Source organism: Danio rerio, chromosome 22 (genome assembly GCF_052040795.2).
Source record: "Danio rerio strain M-AB ecotype USA chromosome 22, GRCz13ab, whole genome shotgun sequence".
NCBI classification, from domain to species: Eukaryota; Metazoa; Chordata; class Actinopteri; order Cypriniformes; family Danionidae; genus Danio; species Danio rerio.
In genome coordinates this window covers 12,480,402-12,499,499 of record NC_141042.1, presented here as the reverse complement: position 1 = coordinate 12,499,499, position 19,098 = coordinate 12,480,402, and the positions used below count along the sequence as shown (strand labels likewise).

General features: G+C 33.8%; 1 protein-coding gene and 1 long non-coding RNA gene across 6 annotated transcripts in view; one reads left to right on the top strand and one right to left on the bottom strand.

Annotated features, from left to right (window-relative positions):
* Positions 1-27: 27 nt before the first annotated feature.
* The window catches only part of pth2rb (parathyroid hormone 2 receptor b), a 64,678-nt gene continuing 45,607 nt past the window's right edge, over positions 28-19,098 (top strand). For 2 of the 3 annotated variants that reach the window (XR_015521760.1, XM_087304022.1), the window contains exons 1-2: positions 28-273; positions 8,984-9,086. Coding sequence is in view for 1 of the 3 variants with exons in the window: in XM_087304022.1 (XP_087160148.1) it covers positions 211-273; positions 8,984-9,086 (166 nt within the window). In the remaining 2 variants the exon portion in view is untranslated. The remainder of the gene's footprint in view (positions 274-8,983; positions 9,087-19,098) is intronic. The other variant, XM_087304023.1, reaches the window with a different exon arrangement.
* On the bottom strand, positions 1,282-6,008 carry si:dkey-27p18.6. 3 transcript variants are annotated; one of them, XR_015521761.1, is made up of 5 exons: positions 5,945-6,008; positions 4,997-5,093; positions 3,733-3,872; positions 3,122-3,214; positions 1,282-1,952 (listed from the first exon to the last, which is right to left on the bottom strand). It is a non-coding gene; the product is annotated as a si:dkey-27p18.6 (long non-coding RNA). The 3 variants fall into 3 exon arrangements; XR_015521763.1 differs by having other exon boundaries at positions 1,827-1,952; positions 3,789-3,872; XR_015521762.1 differs by lacking the exon at positions 1,282-1,952 and having other exon boundaries at positions 2,549-3,211.

The following is a 19,098-nucleotide window of genomic DNA, read 5'->3' as shown; positions in this document are numbered from 1 at the left end:
TGAAGGAGTGTTTCTGCTGTAGGTGGTGGCATTCAATTCACTTTGCTGTCAGCAGATGCTGGGTTCATTTCTCAGTGCAAACATGGAGCTGGATAAACCCACCGGAGGCGCGGGATCAGCGCACGTTGAGCTTCACGCACTGAGAAACCACTGAGCAGAGCATCCGTGAACACTGTCAGCCTATACACACACGTGTTGTAGAAACTCAAAATGTGGATTATACTAGTGTGGATATCTGTCCAAGTTTTGCTGGGTACTTCAGTCGAAGCACAGGTAAGATAAATCATTTCATCCTCACATCACTTTTATGTCAATTTTAAGGCATTAGGGATGTATTAAATATTAATTCTGACTGATCTAAGTGTTTCGATTTCTGTCTAATATATTGTGAATGTAAACGACGTAACCCGTCGTAGTCAGTTTAATTCAGTTATATTAATTAATATCTAAACGTAGAGATTTACCTTCTGAAGTCAACATATGCAATGATTTATCTGGAAATAAACAGCTGTATTTAATATTGCTGAAATATGTTCATTTTAAATAGGTTTATTAATTATTATATGATTTATTTTATTTTAGAAAAGTTGCAATTTATTGAGGTATGCTTGAGACTTTCACACCACAGGACAGCTTTGATATTTGGCACAAAAAAAAGAAAAGAAAAAAAAATAGCTAACATAGCAGATTTTTTAACTGCAGTCGGAAGGGCATCAACGAATAAAACATTTCCAGAATATTTAGTGGTTCGTTCCGCTGTGGCGACCCCTGATAAACCAGGAACTAAGCCTAATGATAGCGAGTGAGTATAACGAGTGGTCCATGGATGACAAAGTACCCAGATAGCAAATTACATCTGGCCCAGATATGGCCCACATCCCCCATTTTCTTCTGGCCCACATACCGCGCGGAATGACGGCGATGACTCAACCTGATTGTGGCTGACATAAGGATCCAAAAGTCAGCCACAACTGAACCAGATGCGGGCCATATCTCAGAAAAAGCATGGTCCATATCTGGGCCAGATGTGGCCCATACATTTTCTTAGATCTGGCCCATCTGCGGCCCATGCACATTCTCAAATCTGGCCCAGCTGTGGCCCATGCACTTTCTCAGATCTGGCCCACATACAGACCATGCAGTTTCTCAGATCTGGCCCAGATGCGGCCCATGCAATTTCACAGATCTGGCCCAGATCTGGTTCAGTTGCGGCTGACTTTTGGGTTAGATGTGGCTCACATCTACATTTGGTAGCTATATAAATCACATTAAAAGGAATGCCTAGTTTAAATGTCTTTATTTAAAAAAATTGCTTTTAAGGAAGCATATAAATTGATAAATACAAATATATAATTTTTATAAATTATATAAATAGATGCATACAAAAAAACAACAACAACAGATTGATCAATGCAATACAAATAAATATATGAATTAGATAAATGCATACAGAATTATCACAAATTAAATGCAAATAAATATATATATAAGTTAAAATTAGGTAAGTGGATATTCAGAATAAGAAGAACATACAAACACAAATGTATATACAAATTAGATAAATAGATACAGAAAAAACACAGAAAATATATATATATTTTTTATAAAATGCATACTAATTAAGTTAACAAATATTTTATAACCATATAACCAGAACCAATATTTAAAAAGATATATAAAGGGCAATCCAAAAACCAAAAGGGTCGAATAAACAAATGATAATTACAGAAACAAGATAAACAAGTACGAGTAGACAGAACAAACACAGAAATCGCGTATTTAACAAAAACATATTATTTAAATAATTACAACTAAATATTTGTTAGCATCTACCCAGAACCTAAAAAAATAAAAATAAATAAAACAAACTGAAAATCCAACAGGGCAGTCCAAGAGTGAGGTCAGGGGCGAGCAAGGGTCAAAGCCAAAAAAACAGTCCAATGCAAAACATCCTGAAAATAGGAGAGGACAACAATTAAAAGGTGCTGTTTGCAGAGTACATACAGGCACAACTCGATTAAAATTAAGGAGTTTTAAGCACTTTTTCAAGCACCTATTTTTATTTTTAAGACTGACAAGCAACGTATTGAACACCTGAAATGTATTCTCAGCAATTCATAAAAACATTCCATAGGAACTACCTATCGATTTATAAAAAATAAAAAATAATATTAATATAATATTTCATAGTATTAAACCTATTTTAAATGTGCTTGTGAAATTATAATTTTTTTAATGTTTTCGTAGATAAATAGAGAACTGAAAATTAAATCACATTAAATTAAAGTACTAGAAATATTATTTTGCTAAAATAAAACAAATTTTAGTAAATAATACTAATACAGAGTAAAAGTACATGGTACTATTTTAGTTAGTTACATTTGGAAAAAAAAATCTGATTTTCATTACGGACCTTTTTAAGTGTAAACTTGTTTAAATGGTTTAATTGTTTAATTACAAGGAATTTAATTAAAAAGGAATTTGCACTAACAAAGGAAGTTTATTACATAATTTTACATAAGTTTTACACATTTTACATATGTTTTTTACATAATTATAAACAAATGACTTTACAAAATAATATATTTTAAAAATAATAAAACAAATGACTTAATTTCAGTTAAGGTATTTGAAATATTTTTTTTTTTTCACATTTTTTCAAATGTACATTTTTTCATTTTTCTACATTTTTCAAAGCAGTGTTTTAAGAGCCTTATTGTTTATTTTGATGAATGTAACAACTGATTGCTTTGACCTGTAATGCCTGTACAATTTAGTGACGCTTTAAGACAGACTATGTATAAATCATACAAATACCTCATTCAAAAACGTTTCCAGCATACCAACCCTGTGACGTCAGACACAGCAATATTCCAAGATGGGGGTGCCTTTGTGCTAAAAACTCTAGTAAAACATGCCCTTTTCATCAAAATTGTTACATTAATCAAGTTTGGTTAATATATTTTTATTAAATCGGAAAGCAATTTACGAAATAATGTAAACTTGATTGACTGCATCACTTCTACTACAAGACACTGGGAAGAATTTTTGCTAGGATGATCTGACACTCAAAGTTTACTCCATCAATTCAGTCTGAAATCTTGGTAATTAGTGAAAGTACCTTTGAACTGACCGCAGATCTTGATGTGGTCATTCTTGATCTGGTCTTCTCCACTTTCAATCCTTCCCTGGGTTCATCTTTACAAGGAACCTGCTGAATGGAAAAAAAAATACTTAGTGATAAAAACCTGGAGTATATCATGCTCTAAAATGTTTGAAATAAAAGCAGCATAAAAGGACAAGCTAGTGGTGGAGGTTTGCTAGAAAAATCTGTGGGAGAGGATGTTGTGTGTGAGTCAGACTGAGACAGACTGTTGTATGAATGTGTGTTTTTGAGTGTATGAATGTGAGAATGCATTCACAAGAGTGTGTGTTAGTTTGAGGATTTTGCTATTTTAAATATTAGGGTCCAACAGAGTAATTTGTTTAGTTAAGTTGTTTAAAATTATTTTCATTGATTAAATACTTGCCCATATATAGATGTAAAGAATAACCAAAAGAAATAATGCATTAAAAAGTTATTATATTTTATATTCAGTCTGCTAATCATTTGTTGTAAAATTTGAACGACTTCCATTCAGTATATGAATAAAATAAAATTAGAATAGGAATAAAACTATAGAACTCTATAAAAAAAAATACTTCCTATCAAAATAAAGCAGGTGCTTTTACCTAAAGGAACTTTATTAGTATGGTTCCCTGCTTCCAGTTAGTTCAACTTCAGATACCTCCATAATCTGTACTCTGGTGCTTCATTTGGTTCTTGACTTAAGAGTAACTGGTGTCGCATTCCAGGTCCATCACAATCTGAGCTAGAAGGACAATATGACAAAAGACAAGACAAATATGAATACACATAACATACAGAATAAAACATTTAAACATATAGTTTACTATTCTGCCACCATTTATTCATCCTCTACTTGTTTCAAAGCAATTTGAATCTGTTAAACACTAAAGCAGATATTTTGAAGAATGTTAGAATCCTGTAACTATTGATATACATAGTAGGAAAAACTGGGTTTGTGTTCATTCATTTTCTTTTCAGCTTCATCCCTTTATTAATCTGGGGTCACCACAGTGGAATGCACAGCCAACTTATCCAGCATATGTTTTATGCAGCAGATACTCTTCCAGCTGCAACACATCACTGGGAAAAACCCATACACTCTCATTTACACACATTCACTATGGAAAATTTAGCTTACCCAATTCACCTGTACTGCATGTCTTGTGGGGGAAACCTGAGCACCCGGAGGAGACCCACGCCAACACGTGGAGAACATACAAACTTCACACAGAAATGCCAACTGACCCAGCCGAGGCTCGAACCAGAAACATTTTTGCTGGGAGGCAACAGAGCTATCCACTGTACCACTGCACCGTCTGAGTTTATGTTCAACAGAACAAAAAAATATATTTTGAAACAAGTGGAGGATAAAAGATGTCATTATTTTTGGCTGAACTATCCCTTTAAAATTCAAGTGTCAAGCATTCTTCTTAAAAACGTATGTATCACTACAGGAAAAATAAATCAAATACCTCTTGTGAACAAGCAAAATCATTATGCCATTGTTTTCAAGGGTTTTCTTTTACATTTTTCACTCTGAAATTATAACTTAAACATGCGATAAAAGGTAAATTAATCTACTTTTGACATAAAATAAAATGTTTTTCCAGCTCACCAGTACAATCAAATTTTACATTTTTCAGAAAACAATTCAATAAGGTACCTTGTGGAAACATTTAGACTTTCTTTCAAATTAGATTTTTTTTAATAATAGATATTTTAAATAAACTATGGCCTCACACAGGATAAAATAGCAGCAATAAATCTTGTAATATTTTAATAATAAATAAAACATAAAATATATTATTTCAGTTCCCAACAACCAGTCTGACATATACAAGTTACAAAATATGTACAATATTGTACCTGGTGTGCTTGATGATGAAGTCAAACAATTAGTAATGCACTGATGTGAGAGTTGTCCTTTCCTTCAGCTTGCATCCTTGCATGATTCCTTTCTTTTCTGTAACAAATTAATACAATACAATCAATTTATAAAAATATTATTTTTATTGCCACAAAACCATTTGTTTGGACTTGATACATATGTACAAGATTAATGGTGCAAATCTGTTTCCAGGCTGTTTTGATGTAATATAAAACATAATATATGGATTTTAAGCTCATTTAACACAATTGATTTTATTTTTTAACAAGGTTTAATATTTCATAACACACTTAGCCTTCTTTTTTAGCTAATTAATTTCCTTCATAAGTCATTTAACACATGTTTCAACTGTGGATTTTTTTTCCAACGTTTTGGCTTTAAATTTTTTTTAATGCAGACCAGTCTCAACGGTGGCCAGCATGAACCACATAACGTTACTCTGCAAACTTTTGCTGAAACTTAATAAAACACACATTAACAAGCAAATCAAGATCATTAAGATTAACGGTAACTTACCAAAAAGAGACTGTTCGTTCAGTGTTTGAGCTAAAACCAGTACAAAAGCAGAACTCAGCACCAAATACAACTGTATAAAATGGACAGCATATGATTCATTCATTCAAGCTCCCGTTTCGACGCTGTTCTTCATATAACACGTCTTATTGATCATTTAATTGGGAATGATGAGCGAATAAAAGGACAAATGTAACTGAAATGAATTTGTTAAAACCCCGAGCACAATCAACTTAGCTAACAGATTAACGTTACTGAACTGACGGATGCCATCATTTTTAGCCGTTTTTAGCCATATTATCCACATATAAGTTACAGTTTTATCACTATTCAAAACAGGGGCTTTTCTAACAAATAAAAACAGTACCTGACGACAAATATATCACAAATATGATTTTAAAATAATAACTTACCCGATATAAAGAAGAAGATGAAATGGCGGACTTGACTTCACTTCCTCGTTTGAAAAAAATAACCGTCATTCACGAGGCTCCGCCCACTCCACCGTAATGCAAGGATGAAGCGAAACACATATTCACCACCAGGAGGCAGTTTTATGATTATGTTTTTCAATAAATAAATAAAATAATAAATAAATAAATATATATATATATATATATATATATATATATATATATATATATATATATATATATATATATATATATATATAATATTATATATATTAGGGTAAGGGTAATTAGGCAAGTTATTTTATAACAATGATTTGTTCTGAAACTGTCGGTTAATAATTTTGACCTTAAAACACTTTTTAAAAAAATTAAAAACTGCTTTTATTCTAGTCGAAGACTTTCTCCAGAAGAAAAAATATTATCAGACACACTGTGAACATGTCCTTGGTCTGTTATGTAACATGCTGTAATTCTACAATATTTACTGTTATTTTTATTATTCAGTAGCTTGTTATATAAAAACTATAACACTTTAAGATATATTTAAAATTAACTAATTGCTAATTAACATGCTTATTAATAGCATATTGTCTATAAAATTTGTTGACGCTGTTACAGGTGCACACACACACAGAACCAGGATAGACTTTTGGGCCTTTCTATGTGGAGTTTGCATGTTGTTTCTGTTGGTTTCCAGTTTCTTCCATAGTGCAAACATTTGCAGTATAAGTGAATTTTGGATAAACTAAATTTGCTGTAGTTTGTGATTAAGATAATGTGTGGTGTTTCCCAGCACTGAGGATTGTATCCTCAGGGCTGTGTTGCAGAAGCATTAGTATCTGATTGCAGACTTGGATATGCAAGCTGAGACACACAGTTTGACATGCAATGTCAGAAACAATGCACTCAAATAGAGCTAGTGACATCAAAGTGAGGGGTAGGGTTAGGAGCGGGGTTAGGTGTGCGCATTAAAATTGGTCAGATTTATTTTTATTATTTTTTGTGTTCTGTAGAATAAGTAAATAAAACTTTGTGTTGTTTACAAAGATCAGCTTATTCACGAACACATTCATGTTATTCACATTCTACTGCTCAGTTCTCTGACATTTTTTTCTATATAGTTATTTTATTCATAAACAAAACATTTATGTCTATTTAATATTCAAATTAAATAAAAAAGAACAATGTTGTATGTGGCATTTAATCAAACAAAATCATTGTAAAAATGTAGAATTGCAAAAAAAATAACACCAAGAAAACAGCACTTTAATTCAGCATTATTAGATTATGAATTCATTTGTAAAATTGTTCATTAAAAAGTAGTACTAATAGCAAATTAAATCCACCCAGTAGGTGGCGGTAGGACACTGTCTTAATTCATTCAAATGGAGAAACTGAACAAAACATTAATAGATCAAAACATAATAAATGATGAAACTCATTGCATTTATAGACATTTATAGACATACCAGGTAATATGAAAAAAAAATATGAATTTTACTCATGCTGGAACATTTACATATAACAGATAATATAAATTTATATTCATAGCAGCCTTAAAGAAAAAAAAAATCCATTATTGAGAAAATAAACTGAATTAATATGTGATAAGGTTACAAACATATACTTTCCCGGATAAGCAATAGCTTATTCCTATTCTTAATAACCTAAAGAATCATTTTCAATCTCAGAAAGTCTTATTTAGAACATGCAATGTTATTATTTTCAGAGAAGGTGTAGCGCTCTCACTGCCTGATGAGGGACAATAATGTTAATAAAACACAGGAAACACAGAACTGCTGCTGCTTCACATCAGAGTCTGTGTAATGTTTGAGCAGCAAGCCCCTCCCACTTATGAGGTATGCAGTCCACAGGCAGAAGTAGCCGATCGGAAAAATGTAAATCCTTCCATCACATTACATTAATTTACAATATTTATTTTCTATTTTCTACTTCATAAAACGAAAGTGTACAGACTTAGAAAGACAAATTAACTTTGATTTTCAATTTCTAATAATTTGTAACCACTTCAAAGGCTCCCGTTCATTTATAGTTAAACCGGAACTAAAAATACACAACACGCACTACACCCGATGTGTCACACACGGGCCACATCTGGCCCACATACAGCAGGCCACAACTCACACTACACCCGGTGTGTCACACACGGGCCATATCTGGCCCACATACGGTAGGCCAGAACTCACATTACACCCGGTGTGTCACACACGGGCCATATCTGGCCCACATACGGTAGGCCACAACTCCCACTACACCCGGGGTGTCACAGACGGGCCACATCTGGCCCACATACGGCAGGCCAGAACTCACACTACACCCGGGGTGACACATATGGGCCACATCTGGCCCACATACAGCAGGCCACAACTCACACTACACCCGGAGTGTCACACACGGGCCACATCTGGCCCACATACGGCAGGCCAGAACTCACACTACACCCGGGGTGACACATATGGGCCACATCTGGCCCACATACAGCAGGCCAGAACTCACACTACACCCGGGGTGTCACACACGGGCCACATCTGGCCCACATACAGCAGGCCAGAACTCACACTACACCCGGGGTGTCACACACGGGCCACATCTGGCCCACATACGGCAGGCCACAACTCACACTACACCCGGGGTGTCACACACGGGCCACATCTGGCCCACATACAGCAGGCCACAACTCACACTACACCCGGTGTGACACATATGGGCCAGATGTGGCCCATATGTCTCCTGCCATTGCCAGAAGTGAGCCATATGTGCCTTAGTTGGCCCAGATGTGGCCCAGAACTGTATGCTATCTGGGTAGTGTTTAACAATTTACCGCATTTTTAATGACGACATTACTAATTACATTGCTTTTTAAAAATACGTCACGTCAACACCCCCTATGTTTTACAATTAATCATGCAGTTAAATTGTATCTTTGTGGCTACATGACATCTCCTAATCATCTGATTTAAGAACTAATCAACTCTCACACAATCAATGTCTCGGTTTTTTTCCACCGTTTCTGGGCAGCATGTGGACCCTGAAGTGGGCTTAACAGCTCAGGAACAAGTTCTCCTGCTGTACGACATCAAACTACAGTGCCTTCAAAACATCTCTGAACACAACCCTGCCGGTAAGATCTCACCTGTGGATTCTGCTTGATGCCTTTTCATTTAAAAAACCCGATGTTATTTTGATGTTCAGTCCAATTTGCATAACTGACAGAAATATGGGGGATCAAGATGAAAGTGACTCACAGTGAAACGCATTAATACCATTAGTTCATTAGTTTAAAAGCCTGAATTCTGATGCACAATCCGTGGAGGAGAATGTAACATTATTATTGGGTTTAGAGGACTTAACTGTCAAAAAATCTGCTAGTGGAAAGGTCCAGTATCCGCTTTAATCTCCCACCTTTTTTTGTGTTTTTTATCTCACTTCAGTCCAAGTGACTTTGTCCGTTTTGCTTTTGAGTCTTAATTTAGATGCTGAGTTACCTTAGAGTCACAACACCCTTTATGTCTGCCCACACATAGGTCTTGAAAATGCATTTAGTCTGACGCAGATTCGAAGATATTGATATTGGCTGGCTGGGATTGATTTTTGCTTTTAAAGTTTGCCTCTTTTAATTATAACATCATTTGATCTCTCTGTTCTCTTTGATCCAGCTAGATTGATTTTACTAAATAATTATTATTTCAGTTCAAAATGGTCATAATTTTGCTGGTCTAATTACAAATGAACCACTAGTGTGTGTTTTTAAATAGTTGTTTTTTAATATGCAAATCCAATTCGTAATTCAAAACACAATAAATTCGTTAATACGCAAATCCAGATCATGAATTGAAAACACAATTCATGAATACACAAATTAAATTGGTAATTCAACACACAATTCTTAAATATGCAAATCCAATTCGTAAATACATAAATTTAATTTGTAAATTCAAAACTTAATTGTACATACAAAAATCTAATTTATTATTCAAAAAACTATTTTTAAACATGCAAATCCAATTCATAAATTGAAAACTTAACTCTTAAAATATGCAAATGCAATTCGTAAAATCAAAACGCAATTCATAAATACACAAATCCAATTCATAATTTAAAACACAACTCTTAAATTTGCAAGTTCAATTCGTGAATTGAAAACACAACTCATAATTACGCAAATTCAATTCGTAATAGAAAAAAATTCTTAAATATGCAAATCCAATTTGTAAAATCAAAACGCATTTCATAAATACACAGATCCAATTCATATTTCAAGGCACAATTCGTAAATACACAAATACAATTCGTAATTCAAAACACAACTCTTAAATATGCAAATACAATTTGTAAATTGAAAACACGATTCTTAAATATGCAAATCCAATTTTAAATACACAAAACCAATTCATAAATCCATAAATCTAATTCGTAAATTCAAAACATAATCGTAAATACAAAAATTCAAATTGTAATTCAAAACACAATTCTTAAATATGCAAATCCAATTCGTAATTCAAAACACATTTAAATATGAAATTCTAATTCTGTTATAGTACAGTAAGGGATAAAGCATACCCTGGAGGTTGTTATTGCAGATTAAAGCCAGACAGGATTATCAGCAGCCTGACATAAAGCGGAGTAAGGCTCTAAAACTGAAGGGCTTAATTCTGTGTATCACATGGATGTATTCTATCTCGCTTATTATGTAGCTAATGTACAAATTAGACACAAAACATTGTTTCGAGTTGTAATAGTTTATAAAAAAATTGAATTAAATGCAAAACTGACAGAAATGAAAAAGGCTGAATGGAGTATACACTAACCTATGTATTATTCAGTCACAAGATGGTACCAGATGAATTGAATAAGCTACATTGGCCGTAGTGTATGTGTGTGAATGCAAGAGTGTTTCCCAGTGTTGGGTTGCGTCTGGAAGGGCATCTGCTGCGTAAAACAAATGCTAGATAAGTTGGGGGTTCATTCTGCTGTTTCATACCTTGATTAATAAAGGGACTAAGCTGAAAAGAGAATAAATGAATGTGTTATTAGTTTTAGCAATTGTTATCTGGGTATATCATACCTTGAAATGTCACATTGGACCAATCAGAATCAAGTATTTCAGGCAGCCGAGTAATAATAAAAGATATATACGTATATGCACAGAAACAATTTGATATATTTGCTAGAGACAGTTCTGATTAGGGGGAAAAAACATTTGTACTGGTTTTCAAAGGCATAGTTCCCCCAAAAATAAACATAACAATTTCAGATTGTCTTAGATTTCTTATTTCCACCCTATCCCCTCAAAATAAAACAAATTAAATTTATAATTTAAAAACAAAGATATCCTCAGAGAGAAAAAAAATCTATAAAATTTAAATAAAATAAAAAATTCAAAATTGAGCAAGTTTACCAATAAAAGAGTAAAAAAAAAAAGATCCACTCAGATCCACGTCTGTAAAATCAGCATAAAGAATGACTAAAAATGGGGGGAAATTATACTTATGAATTGCATTTTTGAGCCTTTTAGCACTCTTTTTAGTATGTAATTCAGTTGTCTCAATTTAGAGCATAGAAAGAAAATTATAAACTTTATGGAGCCAGATCAGTCTCAAAAATAAAACATTTCTAAATTATAATTCCCACACAATTCACATTTACAAATTAAATTTGTAAATACAAAAATCTAATTTCTAAATAAAAAACACAATTCATAAATATGCAAATCCAATTCATAAATTGAAAACACAATTCGTAAATACACAAATCCAATTCGCATTTCAAAACACAATTCTTAAATATGCAAATCTAATTTGTAATTCAAAAGACAATTCGTAAATACACAAATCCAATTCATTCATTTGTTCATTCAGTCCCTTTATTAATCTGGGGTCGCCACAGTGGAATGAACCGCCAACTTATCCAACATATGTTTTATGCAGCGGATGCCCTTCCAGCTGCAACCCATCTCTGGGAACAATCCATACACACTCTTACACTACGAACAATTTAGCCTACCCAATTCACCTTTGGACTGTGGGGGAAACCGAAGCACCCAAAGGAAACCTGCGCGAACGCGGGGAGAACATGCAAACTCCACACAGAAACGCCAACTGACCCAGCTGAGGCTCGAATCAGCGACTTTCTTGCTGTGAGGCAAATCCAATTCATGAAATTAAAACACAATTCTTCAAAATGCAAGTGCAATTCTTTATTAAAAACACAATTTGTAAATACACAAATCTAATTCGTACCTCAAAACCCAATTCTTTAATATGAAAATCTAATTCATAATTTAAAACAAAATTCGTAAATACACAAATCCAATTCATATATTGAAGACAATTTGTAAATACACTAATCCAATTCATATATTGAAGACAATTTGTAAATACACTAATCCAATTTGTAGTTCACAACACAATTCTTGAATATGAAAATCCAATCCATAATTCAAAACACAATTCGTAAATACACAAAATCCTGATTGTAAATTAAAAACACTATTTGTAAATACAAAAATTTAATTTGTAATTCAAAACACAATTCTAAAATATGCAAATCCAATTCGTAAATACACAAATCTAATTTGTAATTCAAAACACAATCATAAATACAAAAATCCAGTTCATTCATTCGTTCATTCAGTCCCTTTATTAATCTGGGGTCGCCACAGTGGAATTCAGTTCGTAATTCAAAACACAATTTTTTAAATATGCAAATCCAAATTGTAAATTGAAAACTCATAAAAAAATTCATAAGTACACAAATACAATCCGTACATTGAAAACACAATTCATAAACATACAAATCCAATTCATAATTCAAATCCAATTTGTAAATACATAAATCTGATTCATAAATTCAAAACACAATTCGTCAATACACAAATCCAATTTGTAAATTTCATACACAATTTGTGAATACAAAAATGCAGTTCCTAATTCAAAACATAATTTTTTAATATGCAAATCCAATTAGTAAATTGAAACACAATTCATAATCGTACAAATCCAATTCGTTATTCAAAACACAATTCGTAAATATCTAAATCCAATTTACAATATTTACGGTGTATTAGAGCTGATTTCAACCGAACCGTGTAAGCCTTTTATATAGTCCAAAACAGGACTCCAGGTCTTGTAAAAAAGATTTGAGAGATCCTGCAAGTAAACGTCTTAACTTCTAAAGTTTTATGCAGCTAAAGATTTCTCGAACCCATGTGCTAGAGGTATTGCCTGTGTTCATTTGAGAAGAATGACTCGACTAGCTAAAAGAGTAGAAAAAGCAAAAACCTGGTGAGACGCAACACTGAAGTCAACTTTCTCTGAAATGCCAAAAAGGCTGTCAAAGAGTTAGGGAGTTGGTACATTTCTGAAAACGCACGAAAACCGTACAGTGTTTTTTGATGGAGGATGCTGATTTGACTTTTTCACACAAGATTTTTGTCTTAGGATTTTGTCTAACTTTTTAAATCATCTGAATTTTGATGTAGCACTATCAAACCTAATCCAATAAAGCTTGCTGTGTTTACCAATGGGAAAGACATTTTTTTATGTAATGCAGTGCACAGTGTACTCATAATAGCTAACTATCTTTAAAAGGGTGCAAGTGCACTAATGTTACTAAAGTGCTTTCGGATGTGCCACATTCACACAGAAGATGAAAAAGGCAGTCCATTACAACACAAAGGAGTTTGTGATGTCACAGATCAATGGTGTAGGATTGTGACTCACTCTGCTGTTTACACAAGCTGACGCACGTTTATTGTTTGTCTTCCATTTTTTTCTCCTCTCTTCATTTACATATGTTGGTCTCGGTGTGTTATCGTGCGCTGATTGTGTGACCAGGCATGCCAAGTTACTATTGGCTTTAGGTTTCTGGTTGCCTGCGCAATTGTGAATTAGGATACCAAAGCAGGCATGATGAAGATGATTGAAAAACATGTGAATCATCTGACTTGTGAGAATGACAAAATCAGAAGTAAGTAGCGGCTCTTTGCACTTATTATAAAATGATCGCTGAACTTTGAACAGACGCTCCTGTGAATGGGGCTGCGCAGGATTATACACGTTCCAAGTGTGAATCTCGATATATCCTGCAGTTTATTCAATCGAGTTGGCTAATAATCTCACACATGCTCATGCTATATGCTACACAGCTGAATATAGTCAAATTCAACGAGCACAAATTGTACGCTGAAGCAGAAAATACACTTAAATGAGCATGTTTGTGTGTTTTTGTGTGTATAAATCGAGGTCAGGCAGCATGCAGAATTTTTTAAGAAAGTGTAAATGGTGTTTCCTGTGTAAAAACTTCTCATCAGAATGTACAAAAGTAAACAAGAATTTAGGGTGCAAAGCTGGTTTAACTAAATATTTTTTAGTGACTGACTAGGTTTACAGGGTTTTTTCTCTCATCAAAAAAGTACATGAATATATGGGTTATTTTTGTTGTTGTCCCCAAATATTGCCTGAATTTGTGGTTATTAATCCATAAAACAAAAACCCTTCTGAATGTAAATTATTATTAGATTATATTTTTTTAAAGGTTGGGTATTACTGTGACAGGTTTGGTGATTATAATCTGAAGTCTGAAAACATTGCTAATTTTTATTTTATTTTTTATATTTTTGGTGCTATAGATTTGCATATAAACAGCCAATGAAGCTAATAAAGTCAGTTTTTTCGTTCACTTTTAAAAAGGGCATTGTGAAAACTAAGAAATGCTTGCACTCCTGCTTCTTACTTTGCCCTAAAGACAGTCTCTTGTCGCCATCTACTGGTGCAACTATAAAATGAACATAAAGGGTGACTAAAAACAGGGAAAACTTATAGAAGACATTTTTTTTTGCACTCTTTTTAGTACGTAATTCAGGTATTTTATTTGGTTTAGAGCATGTAAAAGAAAATGATACACCTTGTGGAGTCAGATCCGATTCAAAGATAATACATTTACAAAATAAAATTTGCACACAATTCACATTTACAAAATTGAACTCGTAAATACACAAATGTAATTCCTAAATCCAAAACACAATTCATAATATGCAAATCCAATTCATAAAGTCAAAACACAATTTTTAAATATGCAAATCCAATTCAAAAATACACAAATTCAATTAGTAATTTCAAAACACAATTCGTAAGTACACAAATCCGATTCATGAATGCTAGACACAATTCGTATTATAGAATACAGAAGTGTCTTGAAAAATATCTAGTCAAACATTATGTACTTTCATCATGGCAAAGATAAAAATACATCAGTTATTAGAAATGAGTTATTAAAACTATTATGTTTAGAAATGTGTTAAAGAAATCTTCTCTCTGTTAAACATTGGGGAAATATTATGGTTAAATATTGGGGAAAAAATTAAACAGGGTGGTAATAATATAATATAATATATATATATATATATATATATATATATATATATATATATATATATATATATATATATATATATATATATATATATATGTGTGTGTGTGTGTGTGTGTGTGTGTGTGTGTGTGTGTGTGTGTGTATACAGTTGAAGTCAGAATTTTTAGCCCCACTGAATTATTAGCGCCCCTGATTATTTTTTTCCCCAATTTCTGTTTGATGGAGGGAAGATTTTATCTTTGCCATGATGACAGTGAATAATATTTTACTTGATATTTTTCAAGACACTTCTATACAGTTTTAAGTGACATTTAAAGGCTTAACTAGGTTAATAAGGTGAACTAGGCAGGTTAGGGTAATTAGGCAAATTATTGTATAATGACGGTTTGTTCTGCAGACTTTCGAGAAAAAAAAATAACTTAAAAGGGCTTATAATTTTGTCCCAAAAATGGTTTTTAAAAAATGTAAAACTCTTTTAATCTACCTGAAATTCTACCTGAAACTAGACTTTTTCCAGAAGAAAGAATATTATCAGACATACTGAATTTGGGAAATATTTAAAATAGAAAAAAATTTTAAAAGGGGGCTAATCATTCTGACTTCAGCTGTATATATATATATATATATATATATATATATATATATATATTTTTTTTAATATCAACTTGCAAAGTGTAGGCAGCATTATTCCCTAAACCAATTATCAAGCTTCAAGCAGACATTATATATTTAATCTCTAGTGCTCGCAGCCTACAGTAACCTTCTGTAAAAATAGCTCTTAACCAAGGCTTACGTTTGCTATTATTTATTGTTCATTTGGACATTTATGCCTCTTTTTAAGCGCTCATCAAACATGAAGGCTACACAAAAGGGTGCCCTTTGTTTAACAACATTTGCTAATTTTGGTTATTAGAGCTAATTAGAGTGTGGCTGTTGTCATTTGCATTGAGTTGTTGAACGCTCTCGCCGAACCTTCATTTGCCATGGCAACTCTCGGAACATTCAGGGTTCCATTTTAGAATCTGCCGCCTCTAATTTTAATGTTCTGTTTGTTACATAAATCAATGCTTTGAATATAAAAGCCCAAGTGTGGAAGACGACATTCGACATCTCAACCTGATAGCCCATGAAGTTTTAATTAGTTCAAAAATTTAAAATATGTTATTAATTACTCACGCTCATGTTATTAGTTACTCACCATGTTATTAATTAAACCCCTGAGGTTTTTCAAATTAATGTATTTTTGTAAATCTGTGAGCTCCCTCATCCTCCATAGACAACAAGGTTCAACTTGTTCAAAGTCAAGAAAGGTACCAAAAACATCCTCAAAATAGGAGAGCGGTCTGGATGCAGACCTGGTGCAGTGCAATCTGAGCTGCACCCAATGCTTTTTAATGCGCTCACCAACCCCACCCCTAACCCTACCCGTCACAGTGACGCCACTCACTCCATTGAGTGCATTGTGTTTGACATTGCATCGCTGAGTGATGCAATCTCAGCCTGCATAATAAAGGCTGCATCCAGATACTATTACTCATGTGCAATATACTGACATCGGTTAAATAAAGTCATTATTTTTGTTTATGCAACTGCTTAGGGCCTGTTACAGCGAATTCCTTGTTGATTTCGCTGTCCCCAGCAGGTAATGTTTTTAGACGCAGGACACTTGCTTGAATTTCGATCCATTTTTATTCTAGCTTCCAAAACTAAACTTACAATAATATCTCTATGTCCTCCAATTGAGCATTTGAAAACTGTGGCTGCGTCCAAAACCGCCTACTACTCAGTAGGTACTGCATTTGAATTTAAACGTACTACTCGGCCGTTAGAAAAGAATGTTCTATACAGTATGAATGTGAAAAGTATGAATGGAATTCGGACGTACTACATCCGCCATTTTATCATGGTCACGTGACCTACCTGCGTCAATTGCGTCGCTTTACTCCCATTCATAAATTCGCTCGCGGGGCATCATGGGATAGCGCAGCATGCATGGGATGCGCACTCTAGAATCTCGCCGGAAGTAGTAAGTCATCTGGGTACTTCTCGCATACTGTTTTTCGAATTCTATGAATTCGGACATACTACTCGGCTCGCATACTGATTTTAGCGTACTATATAGTATGGAAGTATGCGGTTTCGGGCGCAGCGAGAGTCTCTACCCACTGGGATGCTTCTTGCTGATTAGGTTCAGCTGTTATTGACTTTCCTACAGTGCAGTGACTAGTATGCCCCATAGGTGGCAGCACAAAAGCTGACAAAAAGCAGGGCAAAAATAATACAAAATAAAATAAATTAAATGCATTACTATCTTTCTAATTCAGGGCTCCGACAGGGCCCCCACAACCCAGTAGTGGTGCGGGCCGTTTACTAGCTGAAATTGTTTTATTTGCATTTTACAAATTATCTTCATGGGCATTGCTTTAGCACTTAAATATTTATAAATCTTCACTGAAAAGAAAAAAAGAATCACAATCATATTAAAGTTGAAACTGTTTTCGTGTGAAGGTCATGCGATCACCAGGAAGCGCGCTCCATCTCATTTCTCATATGTGTTTTCGCGGATTGAGTTTGTTCTTCCAAGGTAACCCGTTAGACCGACCGGTCATCACAAAAACACGAGTCTGTGCACAGACACAGGCATGGCCTTTGCTTCATTGCCGGCCCCATTTATATACCTGATTTACATTAGAAATTGGGCCGCGAAAATAAAACCCCTGCTGAAAAATCCAGCTTAAACCAGCCTAGGATGGTTGGCTGGTTTAAACTGGTCGACCAGCCTCGTTTTAGAGGGGTTTTGGCCATTTCCAGGCTGGTTTCCAGCCATGTCCAGACTGGTCTTAGCTGGTCAGGCTGGGAGATAACCAAATAAAACCAGCTTGACCAGCCTAGCCAGGCTGGGAGCCCAGCCAAAATCCAGCTTAAACCAGGCTGGTCAAGTTGGTTTTAGCTTAGCTTGGTTCTAGTTTAAATGGCTGGAAACCAGCCTGGAAATGGCCAAAACCCCTCTGAAACAAGGCTGGTCATCCAGCTAAAACCAGCCAACCAGTTTAAGCTGGATTTTTCAGCAGGGACGAATATTCTTCAGGCGTAGAAAAACTGGAGGGGGAAATGACGACGAGAAGAGACGAGCAAAAAATATTTTTTAGCATCACTTTTAAATACTAATGATGATGTTAAAGACATAATCTAGTAGTACAATAATCGAAAATAGGCAATTACAAATAATTAAACGTCGTCTACTTATAGGAAATATTTTATTTTTTTGTCCTGGTTTTACAGACGCATTGTATTTAGTCTAAAATAGTACTGAAGCATCTTTCACTGACATATTTTGCACACTGGTAATATTTTTTACCTGAGACATATTTATAAAAGTGATGGCCTAATTAAATTAATCAGTCTAATATGAGCCCTGCATCTTAAATGTAAGGAACAGGGAAGGAGACTGAAGGAAATAATATAATTTATGTTTGGGTTTTAACCTTAACCCAGCACAGGTATTTGTTGCTTCCCTTTTTTCTTATGTTTTTATATAATTTTTTTGTTTCTATTTATATTATTTGCTTATTGATTTAATTATTTATGGATCAATCTTTGCATTAATGTTAAGTTTTTTTTTTTTTTTTTAGTTTTTAAAGTATTTTTCAACATATTTGTTACTATAATTAAAAGAAATTTCACATGTCAAACGGTAAAGTTGTCGCTCGCGCATTTCAAAATAAAAGTCTTATATAAGCAAAATAAAATAAGTAAAAAAT